Source organism: Trachurus trachurus (assembly GCF_905171665.1).
Source record: "Trachurus trachurus genome assembly, chromosome: 7".
NCBI lineage: Eukaryota > Metazoa > Chordata > Actinopteri > Carangiformes > Carangidae > Trachurus > Trachurus trachurus.
Genome location: NC_139901.1, coordinates 22,160,514 through 22,187,426, shown reverse-complemented (window position 1 = coordinate 22,187,426; position 26,913 = coordinate 22,160,514). Strand labels below are relative to the sequence as shown.

Below are 26,913 nucleotides of genomic sequence, written 5' to 3'. Positions count from 1 at the left end.
TATGAAAGGCAAAATTAAAATGAATACTTTTCCTCTCCATAGTTTAGGCACATTACAGAAAGGCGACTGTAAATGAGGCTGTCAGTAACAAAACAGACAAAGACTGAAGAAAAAAAAAAACTTGAACTTGAAAATGACACTTAAGGGCTTCGTACACCCACACGCAGGCGTTCTTAAGTTATTCTGTTTGGTTTGACCTCTTTACAGTTTGTCGTCCCGCCATAACAAGCACAACAAACCAAACAGGAGAGTCAGGGACATGCCGGTCAAACATGGTCCGTGCACGCTCACACAGTGCTGAGAGGAGGTCCGACCAGCCAGAACGAATGACAACACCTGTGTGGGTGCACCATGATGGCTGTGCGGGGTGCTTTAAGCCCAGCGGGGGGGTGATGTGGCTTTATTTAAATGTGATGTGTAGTACGCAGACGGAGGCACATAGACGTTAGCAGACAGGTCAGCAATAGGAGAAATGCAGCATCGGAGGGAGAGCTCTCCACAGAGACCATTCATTGACCACTGGAGGAAAAATAAATGTAATATGGAGGAGCTTTGGGATTAATATTGACGTGCAAACACACACACACACGCTCGCTCACACACACACGCACGCACATAAAAAACAAAAACAGTGAGACCTCAAGTATTCGCTCCTGTCCCTGCTTTCACCTTAAATCATACCATATGGCTTAGGTGTGTCTCAGTGGTCAAACACTGAGTGAGAATACTGAGTTTACATCATATAGTCATCACATACAAACAGAGACAACACTGATTCTGACACAAACCTGGAAAGATAACACCATTGGTTAAGTGGGCTGACTCAAGGCCCTAACCTCTTTCCCTACCTCCCTCCCACCCTCCCCCAGACACCTTTGTCATCCAACCACAGCCACAGAAACACTGAAGCTTCGACTCAGCCCCTTCCTCCCAATGCGCACTCTCACACAGGAAATAAGAACTCCCTGCACATTTAAGGGCACTGACATTTACCTCAAGAGAAGTCTTATTATACCAAGTTAAGGGCAGCCGTTTACGAAACAGAAGCCGTGATGAGGATCTAAAGCCGTGGGAATGATCAATAGGGATGTGTGTTTGAAGTTTCCATTTTTGCGCACTTCATCCACAATGAACTCATGGGCAGTGGCGACCCCACTGTACCTCGTGGCAGTGTAACTTCAAATCCTCGCAGGTTTCTGCAGAGCAGCTTAGTGCCGTGACAGAACTCAGCAGGAACATCGAGGCAGCACCGAACACACAAAAAAAGTCCCTTTTGTCTGTGTGGCGCTTGCAAAAACACAGCAGCAAGTCAAACATCATGGCATGATTTCTTTACGCTTCACTCTGGTAAATACAAACCCCCTCACTTGCTCACAGTACTGAGTTTCTTCTCCAATTCAAACATGGGAAACTCCATTAGTAACAACTTAAAGCTGTAACAAGCTGGTCACAGTCAAACACCTTTGCTTAGGAGCTCAAACCACTTTGGGTTGGGCTGTTGGTGCTTAAACAGACTTTTGAACAAATTGAAACAATGAATAAAAAGGGGCCACCATTTTGTTTTAAGAGTCGAAATGCGAGTATAAACATTCACATTTCCTAAACATTCAATTATGAATCCTGAGAACACAGGGCTGCACACTACAACATGTAATTGTACTACAATCTCCATCTCCAATGTCCATAATTACAGTATTTGTATGGTATACAGACAAAACCTGACACATTTACCATGTTCTCTGTGAATGACAATGTTTTAAAATGTGAGCACATTGTTGTGTTCCTTAAAAAAAACAACAACAAAAAACAAAAACATCAGAGTGATCAGTATTGTCGTTTCAGCTCGCAGCCATAAGAACGTTCCCTTGATTGACACGACAACTACGCTGCCGTCAAAAACGCCCATGAACACAGAGGAAGATGATACGAGTAAAAATCAGGAGACAGATAAAATGAAAATTTGACACAATTATCATTCAACATTTAGTACACAACCCCCTTCATGGGGCTGACATGTATCCCTGGTCCTGCTTTATCACACAGTGAGGCGATAGATTTCCCTACAGACACGATCAGTGAGGAGCGAGACTCTCAGTGCGGGAGGCGGATGCTTGAATGTGTGAGACTGGCTTGTAAAGGCGTCGACAACGCAAGAAAATGGAATGATGTGCAATTTGGTTGGAATGTAAGTTAGGAAAAAAAACAGCCTTGGTGTGTGTATGTGTGTGTTTTCAGGCATGTGAGTGTGTTTGTGGATGCAGAAATAACATATGATGCTAACTTCTCTTCAACTGCTTCCAACACAAACAGGTTCTGACTTCCTGATGCCTTCAAAAAAAAAAAAAAAAAAAATTAAATATCCCTCCAGGATTAAGGTGTTAGACTGGAGACCTATTTCTCCATAAAGCAGAGAAGAGAGAGACATTAAAAATAGCCGTAGAGAGCCCTCGTGTTTTACACATATACATAAAAAAAAAAGAAAAAAAAAAAAGAAAAGTCACATTATGAATGTTAAAAGGTTTAAATAATAATAATAATCAAAAACATGGAGACAAGAGCTCTTTGAGAGCAGGTCAGCTGCTGCTGTTCTCTGGCCAACAGCATAGCAGGAATAAATATATATATTCATATACGCCAAATAGAGGAGAGCAAAGAAACGTAACTGGGAAACAGTTTCAAACTGATACCTTCAGAGCTCTCTCTGTCCCTCCTCTGAGTCTCCAAACTCAGCAGCTGTTGTGCACACATGAAACACAAGGAGGACAAGCTGCTCGGCAAACCACCAGTCCAGAGCTGGAGCTTGTTCAGCCTTATTTTTGTTCTCCTGTGAACGTCCGTTCCTTCTTCCTGTCCGCGGCCGTCAGCTTCCTCTCGGCGCCCACCCTCCTCCTCCTCCCCCTTCCTCCTTTTCTCCTCCTCCTCCTCCTCCTCCTCCTCCTCCTCTAATGTCCGAGTCACTTCTTCTCGTCAGGCGGGTGGTGGGGAGGCTGGGCGGCAGGGAGGGGAGAGAGAGAGAGGGGGAGAGAGGGAGAGAGAGAGAGAAAGGGGTGGGTGTTGGAGAATGGAGGGAGGGAGAGCTGCCTGAAATGTAGGCCAAAGCGGTGGTGGGCGTTTCCATGGAAACAGTGTTCACAGCAGTCAGTGACATCATCAGTACGGGGAGAGGCGACTGGGTGAGGAGGAAGGGGTCGGGAGGAGGGGATGGTGGGAGGTGGAGGAGGGGAGGAGGGGGGGGGTGCAACAGAAATGCGTCCTGATTGGCTTGGACTCAGACGCGGTTCTCTCCGCCCACTCTGGTCCTCCGCAGCATCCTGAGGTAAAATAAGACAAAGACAGGAGAATGTCTGGAATCTTCTACGGCTTCCCAACGCACTGCGAAAACACCAGAAACACAACACGGCAAAAACGCTCACCTCCTGTTCTGTGGGTCCATGTGGTCCAGCAGCGTCTCCTGGGACAGCCTGAAGTCGTCCAGAGGAGTCTGGTAGCGGGATTCGAAGGAGCCCTCCCTCCCCCTGTAGGCCATGGCCTGGGCAGGTGACTGGGGCAGAGCGGACATGCTGGAGGAAGTCGAAGACACCGAGCTCAGATCCCCCAAACGTTCCCGTCCTGCTTGGGCGGACGCCGACAGCGGCGCGGCCCCGACGGCGAGGAACGGGCTCAGAACCTCTCCGTTTTCATCCTGAGGCAACGAGGAGGAGAAGAAACAAACCAGTGTCAACTCCAGAGTGTCTCCACTGCTCAATTAGTTAGTAGATTTTAAAGGGATAGTTCAACATTTTTGGCAAATTTGCCTATTGCCATAATCCCTATAGTCATCGGAGTAGGTTCATTACCTTTAATTGTTGGTGCATGTTGTTTTGAGATCAGCGGGGCATGAGCCGCGAGCTGCTCAGCTAATGCAATGGAGGCACATGGTACTTTCGCCTTTCCCTCATCAAACTCATCAAATACACAGTCCAACAACTCCAAAACGCTCTTGTGGGCAAGTTGTGACCTGCACTTTCACCACGCTATGAGATAATAACGTATATTTATGGAACATTACGACACATGAAGCAAATACCACTAGCGATTTTGAAATCACTCTGACCAGCAGCTGTGTCTAGAAAGTAGCTGCGTAGCTATGCATTTGCCTCGAAAACAACTCTGTCTCGTAATGTTACATTATTCTCTCATAGCGTGGTGAATGTGCAGGTCACAACTTCTCCACGAGAGCGTTTTAGAGTTGTTGGATTGTGTATTTGATGAGTTTGATGAGGGAAAGGTGAAAGTACTGTGCACCTCCGTTGCGTTAGCTGAGCAGGTCACGTCTCTGCCCCGCCGATCTAAAAAACAGCAGCTATAGGGATGGCAATAGGTGAATTTGCCAAAATGTTGAACTATTCCTTTAAGAATCAAATGTGAGCTTTAGGTAATTTCCTACAGAAATAAGATACAGGCTCATTTTGAAATAAGAGTTTGACATTTTAGGAAGTATCCACTCTCTTTCTGAGTTAGATGAGAAAATTAATACTCCATCTATTGAATTGAATGAACTTTATTGATCCCCAGAGGAGGGAAATTTGTTAATTAGCACTTCTAGAAGTGGCTTATTAAGCTTTTTTTTTAACCTACTTGTTAAAGCTTTTGAGAAACAATGCAAAGTATAAAGTACAAACTGACTGTTTGTGGTTTCACAGGCAGTTTCATGTCACACTATTGTTTGGTAGGTGCAGTAAAGCACTAGGAAGTCACAGGCTCTGCTGCATAACCCACTTGTAAAGACGGCCCTTCTTGAAGTTTGACCTGCTTTATGTTTGCATACCACTGCTTTCTGTATTTATTGAAAGTGCAGGCATCATGAAGCAGGTTCAGGAACGTCAGCTCACCCTGCCTCTGATGATGTCCATGTGGACTAACAGAGAAGCCAGCTCCAGATCCTCGTTGTAGCTGTTCTTCAGAGGTACTGACCGGTAACCTGGTGCCGGACACAGACACGGAGACAAAGTGATTTCATTATGTCACAGATTCACAACAGGATTTCTTGTCATCTCACAGTGACTGTTTTTGTTGTGCATACCTGTCTTGAGGCTGTGAATAGGGAATGTAGCCTGAGCCAAGAAATTTTGGTCATTGAACATGTCAATCTCGTAAACCACAAAGCGTAGGAAGGCAAATGCAGAGTTGCAGACTGTGAACTGGAACGGCTTCCTGGGCCACGTGGGGTTTAGGCCGTTATCAGCTGGAGGAGACACAAAAAAACATGATGTGAGAAAAGCACAATGATATACTTTAGCATCACTTTGACCAGTGATACAGTAGTAAAACAAACTTTTCAATAAATATTTCACAGTCAATGACCTGAAAAGAAAAGTGTTTATGTGTTACCCATTTTAGAGTGTCAATATCAAGTAGGAAAGATTTTGGCCCATTACTCATTCTTCTAAAACACTGGGAGGAACATAAATAACAAGTAGAAAATAGCTGAGGAGGCTGGACCTCCTCTGCTGTTTTGGATCTATGCTGTGAAAACATGAAAATACCAAAACAAAAGTCTAGTTGTCTTCAGGTCAGAATCTACTGTCCATAACCTACACAATATATACATCAAGAGCAGCTGCCAGCTTCACTTCCTTTACTCTGTGACTTTATCTAAACAATAACTTTTCAGTTTAGGGTACAGCAACAACAAAAGGACGAGCTCAGAGACTTGAAATACCAACATGTGTGAAAAGTAATCAGCAACATATGCAAATACAAAACACCTCATGTGTCAAAGCCACAAAACAATTCACCCCTATTTGAAATACGTTTCTTCTGTGGTTGAAACTAGACCATAAAACCTGATGAGAGCTGTGCCAGAACAATGTCCACACTATACAGCGTTTTCCCCTCTGCATTCCCACACATGGCTCAGTTGTTTGTACAACTTCCTGTTTTTCTAGGACCAGACAGGAAATTACACGCGGGTAATGTATCCAGTAAACAGTAACTACTCATTTCTTCAGTTTTGGCAGAGTATCACATCACTGGCAAGGGAGCCTGAGGTTAAAATTAGACCGGCTCTCACCTTCCGAGTCTGTTTTTTGCTTGGCGCTGTCGTACTCTGCCCCGCACACCTCGATCTCGATCAGAGGGCAAACTATGCCACGTCCGTGCTTGGGCAGGTGCCGAGCGCCCAAAACCTTCAGAGGGGAAGCAGAGGAATACTTAAGATCTTTTCAGATCACAGAAACACAGATACAAACACACCGAACAGTCGTTAAACCGCTGTACCTCTATCTCTAGCGTGACTTGTTCGAGGCCTCGTAGTGTATGTCTGTCGAACGGATCAAAGTTATCGTCCCTCATGATGGGCGGCTGGAGGACGTATCCGCTCCTTCCGTTCAACATAAACAGGGCCTGGTTCATCTGCATGGGCTTGTCTGCACGGAAGAGATGAGATGATTAAAAAAAAAAAAAGATAGCACAGGTATGAAAGTGTTGGGACAGTTTGTTTTTGTATAGATACAGTACCTGCTGTCTGGAAGTTGAGCGCTACCAGCTGGGAGCCGCACAGCCACATTGGCAGTGGGTCGTAGTTGGAGGAGTCTAGTCTCTGGCCTCTGGGGTAGATCCTGGACAGCTGTAGCCGATTGTACTGCAGGAACTTCTTCCCCTTGATCTTGTTGACGTACTTCTCTGCCTTGGTCTCGGGGAAGGATGACATGTCCCGGAAACAGGCTCGCTCCGTGCCAATCTCTACAGGGTCGCAGGGAGAGAGGACGGAACAGGTATTGGGCGTGTGACTCATTGAATTAAATCATGCCATAGGTGTGAAATCAGTTGCATCTATTCTCCGGTGTGTGTTAAACTGCATGTTTTCCATCCAGTAAGCGTGTGTATTCCTTACTATCTTCATCAAACGGCACGGGCCTACAGTAGATGACCAGCTCGGATAATTCCAGTGCAATCTTCTTCCTCCTCTCCATTATCTTCCCCTCTTCCAGCTGTGCACAGAGACAATGTTAGATACAGCTACACCACCAATCACACACACATCACTTCTCAGTTTCACAACATTTTATTGATGCAGACACTGGTTTAAAATCGTATTCCTCCCTCTGCAACTACAGCTCAGCTGGTTGCACGGAGCAATTTGAAAAGCAAAGAGCGTGTGTGTGTGTAACTGTGTGAGTCTGCGGACAAACACCACATGTGCTCACTGCACAGTCTAAGTTTCCTAAATACATGTTATGAGAATTATAGAGCAAACGCAAGTCACGACTGGCCCTGTGAGCACAGAGTGCGGCATGAGCAGTTTGTAAATCTCTACCTGCACTGCCTGCATCACATAGTATACAGTATACAGTATGTACCTTGGCCTCTGAGGTCTGGGTGACCTCACGGATCTTGTACACCCACTCCTTGAGCTCGTCTTGGGTGTTGGCAGCGATGTCCAGCGCTTGGCCCGTCCGCATGGAGGTATTTGACACGAGGGAGAAGACGTGGGACCTGCTGCCCTTCCCTTCAGGCCGCACAACTGAGGGGAAGACAAAAAAACAAGGCAAAAAATGGTGCAGATGAGTAGGATGTGATGCATAAAAGTACGGTAATTTACTTGCATCTGTAAAAAATGGACTGGAGCGACAATATAAAATAAGAAAATCCAAACATCTAGAGAGAGGAAAACCAATATCAGCAAGCGCAGACAGGGAGAGACATAGTGCTGCCTGCAAATTATGGTTGGTCTCAGCTTCACTTGCCTTTGGTTTGAAATGCAAAGTCAGTGCAATGTAAAAAAAAACTATTAATGATGCCGATACACATATTTTTCCTCAGTCAATGTGAGGGTCTAAGGACAGATGATGTTGTTATGATGCCATGTAAAGCCCTTTGAGACAAACTGTTTGTAAAAATTGGCTATACAAATAAAATTGCCTTGCCTGGCCTTACACAATCAATTAATCTACTGATTCTGTTCTCTGTTTGCAATATAGTTGTTTGGTCAACGAAACTTCAGAAATAGTAAAAAAAAAAAAAAGAATTAGTTAGATGTCAATAGCGCCATTAGTGCTATTGACATCATTAAATGTCTTGTTTTGTTTGACAGAAAGTCCAAAGTCCAAAAATATTAAATGTACTAAACCATTGATTGGATGTGCCGTCACAAAAGACAAGAGGCAAACGGGTTCAGGTTCAGCATCATCACTCTCTCTATAGGAAAAAACTGTGGCTTCACCAGTGGTGCAATTCTGCCCGTGGTCATGTGAAGCAAGCCTTAGAACAAAGTGTTCAATAAGATATACGGTAATTATATTGTTCCCATCCTACCACTAGATGGAGCCAGAGACACACAGGCTCTGATATTAAGTGCTCAGCAGCAGAGGCCACAGCAGTGCATGAGAGCATGTGCCAACACTAATGGGTGTGTACTGACCCGACTGGAGGATGTCAATAAAATATCAGATACAGATCTGAGAGAAAAGCAAGAGGAATTATAAAACAGAGTGGAGAAGTATTAATAATAGAAGAGGCTGATGAAGGCAAAAAGACAGCGGAGGAAGTGGTGACTGCGTCTTTTTGCAATTAAAAACCATTAGTTTGGAGGTCATGAAAGCATATAATGGGGCAGAAGAAAAAAAAAGGTTTGCCCTCTGGCAAGGTGACTGCCTGCTCTGCAGCCCTGCAGCACAGCGTCGAACAGGAAGTGGAGAGGCCACGCACCGATCTGACAGGAAGACACGTCCACACTTCCTCTCAGCAGATCTCCCAGAGGGCTGTTCTCTGTCATCTCCTGCTTGACAGAAAAGGAGGAGGATTAGGAGAGAAGATGTTGGTCCCCTTTTGAAGTTATAATCCAAATAAGTCATGTATCCCTGTGACAGTGCATAACGGAACGGAAGCGCGACGAGGCCTGACCTCCACGTTGGGAGAGGCAGCACGTGCAATCGTTACACTTGAACTATACAAATGTGTAGCTGTGGGTCTGTGTCAGGGTGTAGGTTTGATCCTCACAGTTCTGTCAGGCTCCGCTGCTGATGGACTGATCTCCTCCACGTAGTTGGCAGGAAACCACAGCTGCTTCTTCCCTCCACAGTCGCCCTTCCACCTAAGAGAAAAAGAGATGTGATAAGATGTGTAGAGCAGATGGAAGGGAGAGAGGGAGGCTGGCGGCGGTGGTGGTGGAGGGGGGTTGGGGGTCCTAAATAGATAATGAAGAGCTACTTCCTGGATGAATCTTATGCCAGTCACTCACCATCCTCCTTCCTGTTTGTCCACATTAGAGATGACGGCGTTCTTGGTGAAGGAGAGCTCGTCGTCTCTCTGGGCTTTGTACTCGTACATGGCTCTCACCGTGCACTGACAAGACAAGGTGGAGGATTTTAACACACAGGCGTTCACCATCTCCAACACACACACACACAGGTCCAAATGTGCAGAATTCAACACATCAACTCCAGACTGTGCCCTCACCTTAAACGTTGGCATTTGGTTTGCTTCCACGTAAAAGCCTGGATTCCTGCCCTCATACAGCGACCCGTAGTCTGGCTCCTGTTGGACAACAGATTGTGTGTTAACATGTCTCGACTCAGCTGCTGGAGAACAGAATACAAACTACACAGGCTCATATTTATTTGTACTGAACAGTGCTGCTTTCAGGCTGAATTCTCGAACCGAATGATATTCTGTGTAGACTTCTAAATAGACTGTGTAGTGCTACTTACAGCAGTGCCTATCTTCTCCAGTGTGTCCTCATTGATGGGGTAACGCAGCTTCATTTTGCGATACAGAGGATGCTTCTCATAGTAGCTGATGAGATCTACTAAGCTGTCAAACTCTGAGGTGCCCAGCACCACCGTCTGACCCTCCTGCTGCACACGACAGTGCTTTATCTTACCCTCGGCCCTGTAAAGAAACCACAACATGAGTTTTTTCATTTTAGATCTGAACTGTTTGTTTTTTCACTTTCGCTGGTGCATTAAAAAAAGCGATCCAGAAGCAACTCATTTAGCTAAATATATAAACAAATTTCACTCGTTGGGGCTGAGTTTACCTGAAGGAAATGGCAAACGAGTTAGGTTCTGCCCTCTTCCTGACGAGGAAAGCCCCGTCACGTGGAACCCTCATCAGCATGTTCTCAGCATGGCTCCTGGAGAGGTTGGCATGGTACCACCTTTGAAAAACAAGAAAACATCGATCAACCAAAGATTACGGTGGGGACACAATTTCCCACTTCTTTCCAGACGAGGGTGTCGGTTACCAGTCCACAGTGTCGGCTGTGGATGTAAAATGTTATTCAAGAGTTGAGGCAAAGTACTAGATTTGAATGTTTTGGCAGAGAGAATAAAAAGTTCTGAAATCACAGAGGGTCGGTGCTTTATCATGATTTAACATTCTAACTCACTCTTTGCTCTCGTGGGCATTGGTCTGAGGCACCGGCTCAGTCAGCTTCATTTCAAACTCATTGCAGCGCAGCGCCACTTGCTGGTAGTGGCTGATCAGGGCAAACAGAGTGTCGAACACCAGGTTGTCAGTCAGGTAGAACTTGGGGCTGCCGGCCTCCTGGCGCGAGTGGATACGACAGTGCTGCACCCGACCTGAACGCCTGAGACGGGTGTGACAAGAGGAAAAGAGAGAAGGACATCGTCAGATTATCGTGACCAAGTGAAAACAGCGTGATCACCCTGCATAACCTTGAACATGCAGCCCTCAGGGTTACTATCTATATATTGTTTCCAGAGGTTGTGTGTGAATCCATACACACACACACACACAGATTGATCAGCTTTTTAAATCCTCCACTCCTGCAGAGCCCATGCATAAGCAGACAGAAGGTGAACGATCACACTTCAGACCGTGACAACAAACACATTCGATCAATGAAGGAGATTGACGTCGATTGATCTGCAAATGCGTCACTCTGTGTGTTCTGTAGATTGAACTCATGCAAATGACAGAGTGAGTGGGGGAGAGTTTCCCATAGGAATGTACAGTATGTCAACCACCATGCAGCCAACAATTCATACAGAAAAAAGTAAAAAAAAATAAAAAATAAAAAATAAAACTACTCCCAACTAAATTACTACTTCATATCATCACAGTTGAACCTTATTGTTATTTTCCTATCATTCACAATCATTCAGTCTACATAGTCCTGTGCCATCCACAGCCCATTTCCGCCAAACTAATGAAGCCTGTGTAAAGTGTGCAAGAATTGTGAACAACAATGTGCACTGTACCAGAATGAAAGTGTGTAGTCTCCCACAAACGTCTCGCTCTCTCGGACCAGGAAGGAGCCATCAGGAGCTCCGGTTTCCAGGCAGTACTCAGACAGCAGCCTCTCGGCTATCTGCCGCCCGTCCCGCCCTGCGCCCAGCTTCCCGTGGAACCACTTCTCCGTTATGTGCTGGTCCATACCGTTGGACACCTGCGAGAGGGTAGATCTACTCAGCTAAGACCTATCAACACAGTCTCCTCATGTGCAGAAACAATGTAAACTAAATTATCATCATGGGAAACAGCACAGTGCATCTAGGGAGAGTGCACACCACCTCAATTTTCTCACATTGTGCAAAATTGTTGTTTTCATTTTGAAAGAAATAAATCTTTTCATTTTTATCTTAGCATAAGGTTGCAACATAATAAATGAAAAAAACATTGAGGAGGTCTGAACACTTCCAAAACCTTCTGAACCCGATCCAGCAAAAATCCCAGTGAGCCCTTTAAACTAACATGACCTCTTGTTCTTACAGGAGTTATAGTAGCACTCGTACTGACCTCTCTGTGCTCCTCCTCATCATCGTTACCCTGGTTATTGGAGGTCTCTTCTGAGTAGTAGATCTTAGTGCTGGTCAGGACAAAGAAATGAGGGTACCACTCCTGGGGAAAGAGCGGGGAAGATGAAGGAAGAAAATCAGTTCATCATATGAAATATTGAGGGGATCCATGTGTTGCACTGAAACATGGCCAAAGTAAATCAGAAGTGGCTTTTTTTCTTCTTTTTTTTTTTTTTTTTACAAAGAAATTGACACATATTTTGATATAACCAAAACCGAGGCCTGGCTTCAAAAACATGCATGACCCGGTTCTGACCAATCAGAGAAGACGACATGGTGATCATGCTTACGTGGTTAATGGGGTCTTCCAGGTATAGGATGCCATTCTTGATGGAGTTGCTAATATCGTTCTCCGAGTAGGGAGTGGATGTGGACACCTCCTCGTAGGCACTGCCCTCTGCAAGCTTTTTATGCTGCAGATGATGAAGGAAGGAGGACAGAGGAAGAAGGTAACATAATGAGTAAGAAAAACAACTAGTTGTGCTTTTTTCTGTGATAAAAAAAATGGAACACACAAAAAAAAAAGATCAAATAGTATCTGGTGACTCCAGGCGGATCCTGACCTTGATGAGGATTTTCCTCTTGAGCTGGGTGGGTGAAGGCAGCCCATCTGCCGCGATGTCCACTGCCTTGGTCAGCAGCATCTCTCCAAACACCTTCTTAAAGTGAGTGGCCATGTTCCTCTGCTGCACAATACTACAGTGGTCCTCGATGGACAGGATGATGGGATAGCTGAGGGAGGACCACAGGTTACAACGTCAAAGAGTTGCCACTTCACAGAAATCTCCTCTTTTATCCGTGTTTATCTTGTGTTTCCATGCACTACAATGATGAGTGAGGTCACTGCAGCCGGCCCGCATTGTCTTGTCTGATATTCGAGTATGTGTTTGTTCTATCCGCTTTATCCTTGTCATCTAATCCTTGTCATCATCTCATCGCGAGTAAAATACACAGAGCCAGAGGGTGCCACTTATGAGGACTCACTCGGATGTGACGAAGGCGTGCTCTTTGATGGTGGTCAGCACATCCGAAAACTTGATTTTCGTCGTGAGGGTGTGTCCGTGGTAGATGACTGGCATTCCATCGGGACCATCCCAGCAGTCCACTGAAAATAAACACACAGAGGCATGCACGCTATGTAATTTCCCCAGCTTCACACGAAGGCACGTGTATCATTTCAGTTCTTCAAAAGGTTGGTGTCATATGCGTTTCCTTTTCTGTGAAGCGAGACGACCTTTCAACTTGCAACAAGCTCCTTCTTTTCATGAAAACCTGCTTGACAAGGGGTTTGGTGTGACGGTAATCTACAGCCCTGTTACGTAACTGTGTGTTTGTGAGTGGCAGCTGTGTTTAAGATGAACTGTACAGAGGAGGGAGGGCTGGGACAGTTAATTATTAGGTTGAAAGTCAAGTGATTTGCTGTCTGGTAAACCTTACTGTGTGTGTGTGTGTGTGTGTGGAAGTATGTGTGTGTGTTTACCCACGTTCAATACAGCGACAGCCCATCCTCAGACAGCGAGCGTATGCCTCCAGGGACGACTCACTGGAAAACTGGTCCCCCGTCAGGTAGCTAAAAATAAAACAGGTAACGTCAGAGGACGCAAACAAAACCACACAACTAACCAGTCTGTCAAAAGACTCACACGCCAGGGACTGCACACACACAAACATGGGCTTTGTATGTGTGTGTTAGTCTAAACACATTGATACCGCTACATCAAATTAAAAAAAAGTGGCTCTTTCTCTTTTGTTGACTGGCGTAAACACTTCGTACTCATTCAGTTGGTCAATTCAAACATAATCAAAGCAACATGGTAGTTTTCATTCCACTGCTCCAGTGGGTATTGTTTCCCCAACTAGTACAGAAGGTTATCATCTGAACTGCCTTTCACACGCTTTTCAATGGCAGGAAAAATACATTTTCCTGCAAAATACGCGCCTGGATCTCATTCTGGGACGTAATTGTTAAATAATACACTTTTTATCTGATGTATGAAGTCGGTTCAAAAGCCCTCTTTGGTTGAAGCTTTGGAGAGAGGATGCCAGACTTCAGAGTTCCCAGGCTGCAATTACAATTGGTTGAACCGGACTGTGAGTGTAAAAAAATGTTCTTCATCGCCACCGTTTCCTTACGTGTTGTGCGAAGAGGAGATCCAGTAGTGGGACAAGGGGTTGTTCATGTTATCAGGACAAACTTGGTCCAGGGTGGAATCCCAGACGGTGTTTTCTCTGGAGAACAGGTAGGTCAGGAACTAGACAGGAGAAGAGGAGAGCGGTGAGGGTGAGGCTGGAGTCAGACACAACTCTCCACACTTCAGCGCTCACAGACGTCACACGTGCGTTCCAGGGGAAGTGTGAGAATGACAAGGGCTGTCCACATCCTCAATTTATCAAAGTTTGCAGAAGCCACAAGTCGACTAGCTTTGGACCTCAAGAGTTCACTTGGAGTGCACCGACTTAAAGGGATAGTTCAACATTTTGGCAAATTGGCCCATTGCCATAATCGCTATAGTCATAGCAGTAGGTTCGTTACCTTTAATTGTCGGTGTAAGCTATTTTTAGAACGGCGGAGCAAAGCGGCAGGCTGTTCAGAGCTATACTACGGAGGCTAATGGAATTTCTTGGTTTCCCTCATCAAACTGATCAAATACACAATCCAAAAACTCCAAAACGCTGTCGTAGACAAGTTGTGACCTGCACATTCACCACGCTATGAGATTATAACGGAACGTTACGAAACGGAGCCGTTTTCGAGGTAAATACAGGGTAAATACAGAGTCTGCTTGCTGAAAAACTGTCCCTACAACGCGCATCAGCGGTTTTGCATCTATTTACCTCTAAACAACTCCGTCTCGTAACGTTCCGTTATTATCTCATAGCGTGGTGAATGTGCAGGTCACAACTTGTCTACGACAGCGTTTTGGAGTTTTTGGATTGTGTATTTGATCAGTTTGATGAGGGAAACCAAGAAATTCCATTAGCCTCCGTAGTATAGCTCTGAACAGCCTGCCGCTTCGCTCCGCCGTTCTAAAAATAGCTTACACCGACAATTAAAGGTAACGAACCTACTGCTATGACTATAGCGATTATGGCAATGGGCCAATTTCCCAAAATGTTGAACTATCCCTTTAAGACTAATATATCATGAGCTGATATTGAAAGTCATAGTAACAACTATATAACTAAAGCTGCAAGAAGGTATAACAGGAACAAAGCACCTGAAGCATTTAGGACCCGGTGGCTCACTGATCCAAGGCAATCAGGAAGCCATGGGTAGACTACAGTACGACAGGCTCAGAAATGCTGCTGCAAGGCACACTGCCAGAGGTCTGAAACCACAAAGATGTTTAGTCCGTGTCTGCACCAAAAATACTCTAAATAAATAATTTCATGCCAAAATCTACTGTTCCCTCAGAACCTATGAGGCAAAACCAAGAAATCAGATCCCAAACTTAACTTCCACCATAAATTTCACTGCATTAACCCACCTTAACCAGAAACAGAGTAGCTTACCTGCACTTGTTATATAGTGTGGTAAATACTCGTGGAAACCAAGAGCAGCTGCTTGGTGAGAAGCGTGTGCTTATATATTGACAAGTGGACAAAGTGCAAGTTGACACATTGCAATCACACATTAGTTACGAAGAAAGTCTGATTTTCACACACTACACACACACACACACACACACACACAATGTGCCGAGGCTTAGTTATCTGCTATCTGTTACAGGGGATGCTCTTGTAAAGGCAGAGTTTAACTGAGCATGTCACTTGATGAGGGTGAGCTGCTGTACATATGACAGATGTCTTGAGGGTTTTTAAAGTGCCAGTCCAGAGAACATCTGGAATCAGTCATGGCCAAAACAACAGTGCTGTCTGACCTTTAATAGACTTCCCTCCCTGTGCAAGTCAATAACAATAATTTTATCTTATGAACAATGTTTCTCCTACAGATGTTATTCTTAGCCCTGTGTGCACCCGCTATTTAGCATGATACAACCTCAGGCGCAGAACGACAGTACCAACTCCTGCAGCTTGGCTTGCACCAGCTTCCCCCTCCTCTGCAGTCAATCGTAGCTTCACTGCGACCACAAAAAGCATCCTTCGCTTTCTGTGAAACTCTCGCACAGCGCCACAGTCAATAACCTTTTCTATCTGTGTGGGAGGGGGTGCTTTAGGCTGAGATCATGGCTATCCATGTCAATTTCTGAGCATCTTCCGCCCACATCAATAACACGTAAGGGGGTTCACAAAACACAACTGGTGAAAACATGTTCAATTTTCCATTAGTGAGCAAAAAAAAAAAAAAAAAAAGAGCAAGAGAAGAGATGACGTAAAAAAAAAAAAAAATGAGATAGGGAAAAGACAGAGTGGGAGGCATTGTGAGTGTGCGTACCTCATCTTGGTGGTAATAAGGCTGCTCCACTTCTCTCAGGGGGTCTTTCAGGTAGCCGAACATAAACTCCTGAACCTTGTTGTTGTCCGTGGCCCACATTTCCTGCATTCACAAATAACCACAGACGTATTGGAGCATGCAAATGAAGCTAGAATAAACTAATAAACTAAAATGTGCAATGGACCAGAGAGATGACCTTTTGCGACTCAAGAAGGAAGCTTTTGAAATCCTCCAAGGAGATCCTCATGTCTGGTCTGTCAATGACCCTGGTAGAGAAGGTGATGGTTCACTTCAGTAAAACACTCACACACACGCACACCTGTGACACTGCAGAAAGACTCAACTCTGTGTGTGTGTGTTTTGTTTTGACCTACCTTTGTAGAAACGGGATCTCCATCTGAAAAATGTGTCAAAAAGGAAAATTTCAGTTAATTAATCAAAGTGCAGTTCTTTCAGTGGTAAGATTGATGGACATAGACATCCTGTAGGGGGCTGAGTAGTTTGTGGTGGTGGGGGGGGCAATGAGGTCATCCATTTAATGTGACCTCAGCCTGCCTGCCTGCCTGCCTCCTCATCCGTTAGTGTGTGTGTGTGTGTGTCCTAATAGCCTCCACCAGAGGGGTTTGGTGGGTTTTTAACTGGTCCATATTGATCTTGCAGCCATTTGAGAGCAGACAGATGGGGGAGGAAGGGTACCTTGGCAGGGCATCAGATGGGGAGCTGGGGGATGAAAGTGCTGGGCCAGAACTGTCTGCGGATACAGAAAAAAAAAAAAAAAAAAAAAGAGACAGCACTTACGTTTTTCTGAGCGTCGAACATGAGGCTGCGATAGAGCTGGGCGAACTGACTGAAGGACACGTCTCCGTTCCTCAGCTCCGAGTCCTGCAAAAACAAGTGGTGACGCCACGGGGGGTGAGCACAATGACTGTTAACGCCAAATAATAAATCTTCAGCCTTGAACAACACCGCACAGAAATAAAAAAGGGAAGTGGGCAGAGAGATGGGAGAAGAAGGGGCTCTGTGATAAGTAGGAGGTGGTTACCGGAAGTTTCTCTCGGAGGAACCTCATGTTGGGCACCCTGTAGTTGACCTGGCTCAGCATGCTCTTCAGATCCTTACAGGATATCCTAAACACATACACACGTTTTGTTGGGGGGAAAAAAAAAAAAAAAATCAAACACAAACATGGACATGCACGTACAAAGAGCACAAAGGCCTCCACTAACTTTCACACATAGACGCACTTAAAAAACCTCAAAAAAAAGCACACGCCCCTCGTGCTCGTGTCTTTTTTGGCTTCACTTTTACTACACAGCCTGGAATTTTGGCCGGAGGAGACAATGCCCTAACAGCGTGACAAAGGCTTGCTCTTTCGTCAGGGATGTAACAGACAAACATCTCTGTACATCTCCTCCATCCTCTGCAGTCTGTTTCCTGCAGCAGGAAGAGGTGCTGGTGTGTGGCTGAGAGCTCAGTTCCTTCACTACACCTCAACAAGAGCTCTTTTACACACACACCTATCAGCCTAGATTTTCTACTTGCCCTAGATGTTACACTGGGGAAAGGGCACGTAAAACTGGTGCACCAAACAATTGAGTTATACCTAATTATGCCTATTTCCTGTCAGGGGGGAGATCTGATTAACTCTGCAGTTTTCATCTCGTAACTGAGCAGACTTTACCTGTCTTCTCGGTTGCGATCGACCGCGTAGAACTGCTTGCGTAACCACCTAAAATGAAAAAGAACAGAGACAAAGAAAGAAAATATTTAAGAAATCTTCACGCAAATACAGCTGCTGATAAGTCGTGCCACCGGTTTCATAACATGAGCTTTGCATGCGATGAGCATTTACACTGCTGTTGTTTACCTCTCTATCTGAAGTGGTGTGGGTGACTTCAGTGTGTCGGCCACAAGCCAGTTCAGTCCCTTCACCCACATGGTCATCTCCTCATCAGATGTCGCTGAGGAAAAAGCAGCACATGATTAACATTTGATCACATTTCATTTCCAACAGTTTTTTCCACTAAGTAAGTTTTTTTTGTTCAGGGAGGGGGAGTTCTGCATTTGCAAAACAGTGTATGATCCCACTATAAAGACACTGCAGATTGTAAAGCTACTCTACACAATCATCTGCGATTTTTGGAAACCAAATAAAACTGATTAAATAACAGCTAAAAAAACACCAATTTTTGTTTTGGTTAACATGATATAGTTTCTCACACTCACAAGAGCCACAAAACACAAGAAGTGATATAAAAAAAAACAATGTGAACAAAAGAGAAACAAAAAAAAATGTGGCCATCCGTGGCAGCATGTTAGCAGAGCTAATATGACGGTGAAGTGAAGTTGTATGTGAGTGTGTGTGGAAGCCTCTCTGTGCGCCATGTACCTGCCAGGCTGAGCGATTTGAGGCGAAACTCCGTGCCATACAGGATGACAAAGCAGTGAGCCTGGTCCAGCCGTGCCGCCGAGTCCTCCACATAGCGCTCAAAGTCCCGGGACTTCTGTCCAGGACGGATCTCCTTGATCTCTCGGATATCAACTGGGAAGACAGACAGACGCAAGGTACTACAGTTAGCGAAAGCAAAAAAAAACACCAGGAGAGCTGGGAAATACGGACAAAGTGAAAAATCATTATATTCTGTAAAAGATATTCCTCATTCTGGGTATTTCTGAACAGTATCAACCCTGTGCTCCTGAATCAATTCCATTTTGACTGTACAAAACCCAGAATACATTTAGATTATACTGCATTCTTGATGATTCAGTTCTATTGGCTAAAAGTAAATGTTGTGTACGTGGCTTCTCAACATTTTTCCAGGGAACTAAAATAATCATCTTCACTAAGTAAGTGAGAAACACAGATGTTTTCCTTGATATAAAAATCAGTCCCACACTATAGGCTGAATTGTTAACAAATGTCCTGGGTATAAAACTGAGGACCAAGAATCTATTTTCTTTGGCAAAACAAAACAACTAAATCATGACTTCTCTACTTTTTAGGTGTGCATGAGAGAATATTAATGTGCACCTTTACGGGGGCATATTGACCATAAGCACTTTGATATCCATGATTAAACTTGTCAGCAACAACATAGCCTCTCAGTGTCCATGGATGCTGACCCTAACCCTAACCTAACCCAAATCATAATATACTATATCAGAATTTTTTGCATCTTTTCTGACACTAACTACCCATTGTTGACACCAGTTGTTATGTCTGAATCTCAAGCCCCCAAGACCACATGAAATAACGAGCCAGATGAAATAGCTTGAACCACATGTAGCTACAATGTCTAGCAAAACATACAGTTTGATTTTGTATTTCATTTGCAGAAGATGATGAAGTGACTGACCCCATTTTAACCTCAGTTTCCCCTCTCACCACTGAAATCAACCAAAACCACCTTTACTAATCTGCAGATGAGACGCTTTGAGAAAGTTGCACAAAAGTTCTGAGGGCTAAGTGTGTGACTTTCAGAGTGTTTGTGACATTAAAAAAAAAACAGTACAAAGGGAAAATAGGACAGTGACATAATGACACTGACAACACTCCCTACCAAGTTTTGTCTCGACTCCATTAATTCATTAAAGGCAGTCAGAAACTTGGTGACAGTGTGGGCTGTAAAGTAGCTCAACAGGTTCCCATCAGCATTACATTAGCAGTACCTGCAGCCATGACTCTCCTGCTAAATACACACACACGCACGCACACGCATACACACTTCTCTCTGCTTCTGCTCCTCTTCCTGCACTTGAACCACACATCCTGTGCTTTTGTCGCCTACACACCACATCTGTGCTTACGTATAGGTGAGAATGTGCACGTTCTTTTCTCAAGCATCTTCTTCTTTTTTTTTTTAAAGTATATCTTCTTCTTCTAATCCAGATATTCTCTGAGCCGAGCCCTCTGATCACACATCATATCTCAGTTTACTTTACCTGCTGTACGGGGCCAGCAGACTTCCGCTGAGAGCAAGGCCGCTTCGACAGGCTGATCTGTTACAAAACTCTTTTGGTCCTTTAAATCAAAATATTTAGAGCCTGCCTCAGACAGATGCAGGAAATAAAGAGATAGCCAGAGGTGTAACCTTACCAAAGGAGATGAGAGGAGGTATCCTGCAACACACCCCCACACTTCCTCTCAGTGTGCCGTCCTGCCTTCCAGTTCTCCCACTCCTAGCAGGCACTGGTTTTTATTTGGAAGTGTTAAAAACTATGCCTGACCAGATAAGATTTTAAATATAGTCCTGATGCCTCCCTATGAGGGGACAGAGTCTGCTGCTGAAACATTTAGTCAATTAGTTGCTCAGATTGTTTGTTTTGTTTTTCAGCTTCTCTCTATTCTCTATTAATCTCAATATAAAAGCCTGAAAAACTCAGATGTTTGTATGTTCTCACTAATTATCTGTTCATAGAGTAGGTAAAGAAGACTTTGATGCTGACCTTTTGGTAAGTGATGCTACTTTTCCAGTCTCACATCTGTTTGCAAACTGAGCATCTTTCTTTTGGGAGTGAGCACGTTTCACTATATCTTTACCATTTTATAAGTATAATGATTATTCCTATGATTATCTTGCAGCCCAAATTACATTACAGTTCGAACCTGCATGTCATCATCTCTCACTTCAACCCAACTTTCCTTTATCTCTCTCAGACCGTCACTAAAATAAAAGCACATAAAAAGTCAACTGCCCTCAAATGTATTTTGGCAACACTTTATAATAAGTACACCCTATTAAGCATTAGTTAAGCATTAAAGCAGAAGTAAGCGGAATATTTGTGTTAATATAAGTCTTAAATATCTTTAAATATCTTCCGACAGCAATCACTTATATAGAGTGTTTGGTCTGAAACACGGGTCTGTCAGTCACTCTGCTCTGCTGTAAGCCGAGGAGAAAACTTTCCTTGTATCCTACAACCTTTATCCAATGAGGAGAGAGAACGGCATAAAGGGGCGGTCCTCTCTGTGTGTGCAGCCAAGGGATGCACGTGAATGTGGTGACGTAGGGACGAGGGCGGGGACTGCTAACTCCATCGGCTGACAGAAAGTTAGCCAAAACGACCGGATCGCTTACTTCTGCTTTAAATACTGAATTCATCATTTATAACACATGAATACTCAATTAGTATGTAGTTTATAAACACAGTTAAAAATGTTTTACTCATCATTGATAAGCACTAACTGTGTTTATAAACTACATACTAATGAGTATCCATGTGTTATAAATGAAGAATTCAGTATTTATAGTGTGTACCTATTATAAAGTGTTACTTGTATTTTTTTTTTGTCAATTTTTAATTGTCAAGTGCCTGCAGCCCACAGCCTCACAGGGTGTCAGTGTGTACTTCCACGTCAGCTGATCATATCAGCTCCTTTGATACCACAAATCAGATTAATTTAAGCGGAGGACTTCCCCTCCAATGAAAAACTGTGTGTGACACATGTGTTCTGCCCCCCGATCTAACTCAACATAACTATGGAGATGCCCTTGTTTTCAACTGATAACCTGCTCTTTTTATTACAATGACAAAAACAATCTAAAATGGAAAAATGCTTATTGTGCATGTGCAACCCTGTCGCTGCTAATCTGTCAATACATTTTTTTAAGACACAAGCTCACAGGCCTCAGCAGGTAATTGTAGAAAGGAGCTTGGTTTCCCAGCCAGAAATGACATGAGACGTCTGTGGCGACAAAGCACTTGTGAGTGTGTGTGTGAGTGTGCGGAACAAACATGGAAACAGCAGATCAGAGTGATGACAGTTTCCACATCCACATCACTGTGAGAAGTCAACAAAAATCCACCAGATACTTTCTTCAGTATCCAGTTCAGTTCAGTTCTGTTCCAAAGAAATTTCCATTACACAACAAAAATTGTTGTACCACACTCAGTTTCCCAAAAAACTCCTTTGAACACATTCCTCTGTGAAGGCAACAGCAGTGTTATGTTCATCATTGATTAATCTGCTGAGTATTCCCTCCATTAACCATTCAGTTATTGTTACATCACACATGTCAGACAACAGGACTAAATGTCCAAGGTGACATCTTCAATTGTCTTGTTTTGTCTGAAGCCGAAAATATATCCAGTTACTGTACGTGTATGACAGAGGAGCGCAGCTGACTTTTTTTTGGCATATTTCTGTGATAAATGACCTAAACAACTTCATGAACTGTCAAAATAGTTAGTCTTCTGTTGATTGCCCAATCATGTAACAGGATTCCTAACTGTCAAAGTTAATTTGTCGTCACAGTTGTATGTCAACTAACTGGTTCAGTTAGTTCTGTGGGAACGGCTCTGACTGTGACTTGTAAATATGGACCGAGTCCGATTCCCCTAGTCTGCAGAGAAGCCTCGAGGATCCCGCAGCACAGACGTGAACATCAGACCTATAATGATGAATGAAAATGTTGACCTGTCGCGTTTACACGGAAAAGTGGAGTGGGCAAAATAATAGAAACATCTGCACGTTAGTCCAATTCAACAGCACCACAAACAACGGCCACTAAAAAGCCGATTCAGCTTCTCTTCCAAGAACATTTCCACCACACAGTGAACATCATAACCTTCATGAACCTATGATATATTGAAATGCATTGTATTGGACTGTATTTATTGGTATCTGGTAAACCACAAAATCACCATGTACGTGCATATGTTGGCCTATATATTAGTCTTTCAGATTTAACAGTCCAACCATAGTGATAGTGCATTCAGTACCGGTGCTTCACTACACTGATGTGAAGCTCCCTTTTAGCCTCACTGTAAAGCAGCCCTACTTTATTGATTTGCAACGTTTGCCAACAATGGCCAGATATCAGTCTCATGGTATATGAGGTCATACTCGCTGCTACACGGTGAAATTTGCCCCCACAAGTCTTTGTGTGTCATTAACAGAGACTGAAAGCTGAAGCCCACCTATTTCAGTGAAGCTAATAAATATGATGAGGATCTGAAGCTGCGGTGGGCTCCAGCACCTGGAGGTGGAGGTTCCTCTACCAGGCCACCAAATCATAGCTCACACACGATTGTGGAAGATCATTCATAAAAAAAAATCGACTCCTTCTGAGTTAGTTGATCAATTAAATCACTTTAAAATCTGAGCTGCTCTCTTGAGATGATAAACTAGCAAAGTGACTGGTCACACACACAGTCACACTCAAATGATGCATTTCTAACTTGCCTTGTTATTGGTAACAACAAACTCAGAAACAAGAAGGCTTCACTTTAAAATAGTGTGATTGCAGTTGCACTGTGTATGTCAGATATTCAGACCTTTACATTTTGTGCTGTTACAACCAATTTGCCTTGTGAGACCACATCCTGCTTTGTCTGGATAGATAGTAGACTTAATTATGTACCTAGACAGCCTCATGTTTATTGCTTCACATTGTGATTGATACACAGACAGAAGCCTGAATCCACTTACGCAGTCAGGAAAAGTGGATCTCACTGTACAGCGTTTCAGCTGCCAGTTGTTTTGTCGGTGAGACTTTGTGTGCATGAAACAACCTATGATAGCAACCATCCAAAAAAAGAAATCAGAAAATTTGTGAGAACACTACGCCTCAATCTCAGGACGACCACGTACGCCTCTTAGCACTTTACATTTAGCAGCAACAAGAGTGCCACTTCCACAGTTAATGGACATGCTTCTCTCACTGTCTGCCATTGATAAATGATAAATACAGCCCGGTCAAATCGTTCCCAAATGATCGCACACTTCCAGTAAAAACCCCTCATATTCTATTTCTGTACGTTAATGAGCCGCCTAGGCCAATTTCACATCTCCAGGAGTATCAAATGGCAGCTATGAGCTCATGTGTGCATGAAACCGTTCATCACAAGAAGATGATACGTTTGTTAAAACAAAAAAAAAAGACAAAACAAAACAAAGAGAACTAAGCCTACTGTCTTTTTTTCTGTGTGTGTGTGTCTGTGTGTGTGCTCTTTCTGCTGCATCCGGAGCAGAGTGCAGCTGTGCACAAGGCATCCTGCTACCCACGAGACAGACAACTTAACGACTCACTGAAGCCCTGCGTATCCTCAGTTAGACACACTGTTTTGTTAAAGATTAACCTGAGCGTCAGCTTCCCGCTGAGCTGCAGTATATTCCTATTAATGCAACAACAGTGTTCCAGGAAGCAGCGTTATTTCTTCTTCTTCTTCTTCTTGACCCTGGATTTGTGGCTGTGATATGATTCATCTGATTCTGGAAAACACTGGTTGAGCCTTTAATAGCCGCACCTGCTCTTGATCACATTAATGCCCCCAAATAAAAACTAACAACTGGACTTTTCACGACTGAAATCAAACAAAATCCTATGATTTTTAACCAGATGGTCTATGATTAAAAAAAAAAAAAAAAAATCAGTGATGAGATACAACAAGTGATATCGAGAAGCGCAACTCGTACTTTCTTTTCAGTATTACCGTTATTATATAACTTGAATGTTGTGTCTCGGACGCTGTATCAGAGTGAGGTCATAAAAGCTGTGTCATTATTAGGCTAATTAATGAGCATTTATTGCCTCTAACTGTTTCACTTTCATATCCACATTAATATCCCTTTCTCTACAATTTCCTGTATGGTAGTTCTTCGTGGAAGCACCAATATCAGTGCATTAATCAATAATATCATGTACGACCTCCAGTTTTCTAGGGATCCAAATAGATTTTGGGAGTCTGAACAAACATCATTTCTCCAGCTGTTCACCATACCATCATTTCATCGTGTGCTGTACTCCTGCCAACTCTTTTCAGATCCTCACATTACTTTGTAGTTGTCATGTTTGAGTGTATTATATGTGACCCAACCAGCTCCAGCATGAATGACATCATGCTAAAACCAGCTCCCTATATCGTCTCTATTTCTTTACGTTGTGTGTGTTTGTTTTTTTTGGAGTTTGTTTCTTTGTGCTACTTACTCTCTCCCTCTATTTTATCCGTGCCGCGAGTCCAGATAATAGTCCTGGTCTCCAGTTTGACTTGAAATGTCCTTCTCTCTGGCCGCTGGGACTTCTTTGAATAAAATAGTGTCAGTACTGTCCCCAGCTCCAGGTCTCGGTACAGGTTGTTCATCTCTGTGTCGTTGTCCATCCACGGAACAGGTCCGTTGGAAAAGAAGCCCGAGGTCCCTGCCATGTTCACTTCCCCTGTTTGTTATCCGCTTCCTCTCAGAACAATCTGCTCAGTCCAGGCCTAGACAGGGATACCTACAGCAGGAGGAGAAGAGGGGGGGAAACCCGTGAAACAACAATTCCCCTGGGACTTCTGGTGTGTCGGTGCTGTACACACATTATACCGCACGTTTACACACGTTTTTAAGATAACAGAGGAATATTAATCGTCATACTGTACATGTTTAAGTAGCTACCTGCAGAAATGCTGTCAAAGCTGTACGAGAAAAACTGGGGTTCTGGTATCTAAATTACATTTAAATTACTCTCATCTTAATGTATAAAGATTTTTTTTAAATACTTTATTTTGTAAGATACTCCTACTTATATCTTAAAATAAATATGAATTGAAAGCTTTAAGTAGGAGTATTTTCTAAAAGCTTGAAATAGGTCAAGTTATATAATTAAATTCAAGCAAAAAATCCTTACTTTTTTACACAACTTCATCTTAAATTTAAATCTATATTAATAACAATTGGTGAGAAACACAACACCCACTAAATAATAATACTGCAAATTTCAAAATACAATTTGAATGCTTTGTACATGAACTTGTAAAGTCTGAGTACCTTGTTGTACATAAATGTTACAGTAATTTCATGTGTCATATATGATTGTAAATAAAAGAAAACTAAGTCTGTGTAACTATGAGAGCATACACATCAAACAAAACATGTCTATGTGCTATTAGAGATATAGAAATGATTCTTTAAAAACAAACTTGTGTGTCGCCGTACTGAGCATGCAATATGAACATGTCATCAAACATATGGACGTATTGATTTTTCTCCATGGCTATGCCTCCTCTCTCTTAGTATTGTATTGTATGTCCAGTCCCTCCAGTAAGAGCCCAGTGATTTGACATTAACACAGATGTAAATAAATAAATGACAGCCGCAGGCTGAAAACGTGTGGACTAAGCTAATCAGAGCACAAACACACACACACACAACTCTCTCCCCAACATGATCTCAGCTCCAGAGGTTCAAACCTGATCCAGTCTGGTTTGTTATTAATTAAAAAATAAAATAAAAACTGGTCTGTAACCTGCTGCAGAAGAGGAGAACTAAGTTTCCTTTTTGGTTTTTACATGAGGAATCACAATAGTGGGAATACAACTGGTGGCTCCCACTCACAGCAGCAGCAGCAGCAGCAGCAGTGGGATAACAGTGTAACAAGAAACGTCTGGCTATTTTCACAGCGTGAAAACGGGGCCGGTGTGTGCTAGCATTTCACTGGGCCACAGAGAAGAATAATGGCCGGTTTCACCTAGGGGGGAGAAAAAAAAGCCCAGGTAGCAGCGACTGGCTGCTTTGCCCCCGGTCTCTCCCCCCCTCATCTCTTTTCTCTTTTCGGCCTCACCGTGCCGAGAAAAATCAACTGGAAAACAACACGTCGCAGGAGCTGCCGAGCTGTACCTACCGCCGCAATCTCGGCCCAACCGCACATCTCCAGGCTGCTGCTGCTCCTCTCTCCTCCTCTCCCGTCGTCTTTCCTCTTCTCCTGTTTTTTCCCCCCCGCTCCCCGCTTTTTC

At 43.7% G+C, this 26,913-nt stretch overlaps 1 protein-coding gene across 2 annotated transcripts; it reads right to left on the bottom strand.

Moving 5' to 3' along the window:
* Positions 1 to 26,913, bottom strand: plcg1 (phospholipase C, gamma 1). 2 transcript variants are annotated; one of them, XM_083975851.1, is made up of 33 exons: positions 26,798 to 26,913; positions 25,128 to 25,415; positions 18,587 to 18,739; positions 18,065 to 18,158; positions 17,879 to 17,926; positions 17,240 to 17,324; positions 16,996 to 17,079; positions 16,572 to 16,594; positions 16,394 to 16,463; positions 16,198 to 16,299; positions 13,935 to 14,053; positions 13,286 to 13,371; positions 12,786 to 12,906; positions 12,365 to 12,533; positions 12,092 to 12,214; positions 11,743 to 11,844; positions 11,205 to 11,392; positions 10,370 to 10,570; positions 10,019 to 10,138; positions 9,690 to 9,870; positions 9,439 to 9,516; positions 9,221 to 9,324; positions 8,980 to 9,073; positions 8,689 to 8,758; positions 7,341 to 7,504; positions 6,875 to 6,971; positions 6,499 to 6,723; positions 6,259 to 6,407; positions 6,053 to 6,167; positions 5,063 to 5,224; positions 4,872 to 4,960; positions 3,414 to 3,682; positions 1 to 3,311 (listed from the first exon to the last, which is right to left on the bottom strand). In XM_083975851.1, exons 2-33 carry the CDS (start codon positions 25,342 to 25,344, stop codon positions 3,269 to 3,271), a joined length of 3,945 nt encoding a protein of 1,314 aa, XP_083831977.1. In that variant the 5' UTR covers positions 25,345 to 25,415; positions 26,798 to 26,913; the 3' UTR covers positions 1 to 3,268. The 2 variants fall into 2 exon arrangements, with proteins under 2 accessions (XP_083831977.1, XP_083831976.1); XM_083975850.1 differs by having other exon boundaries at positions 26,802 to 26,891.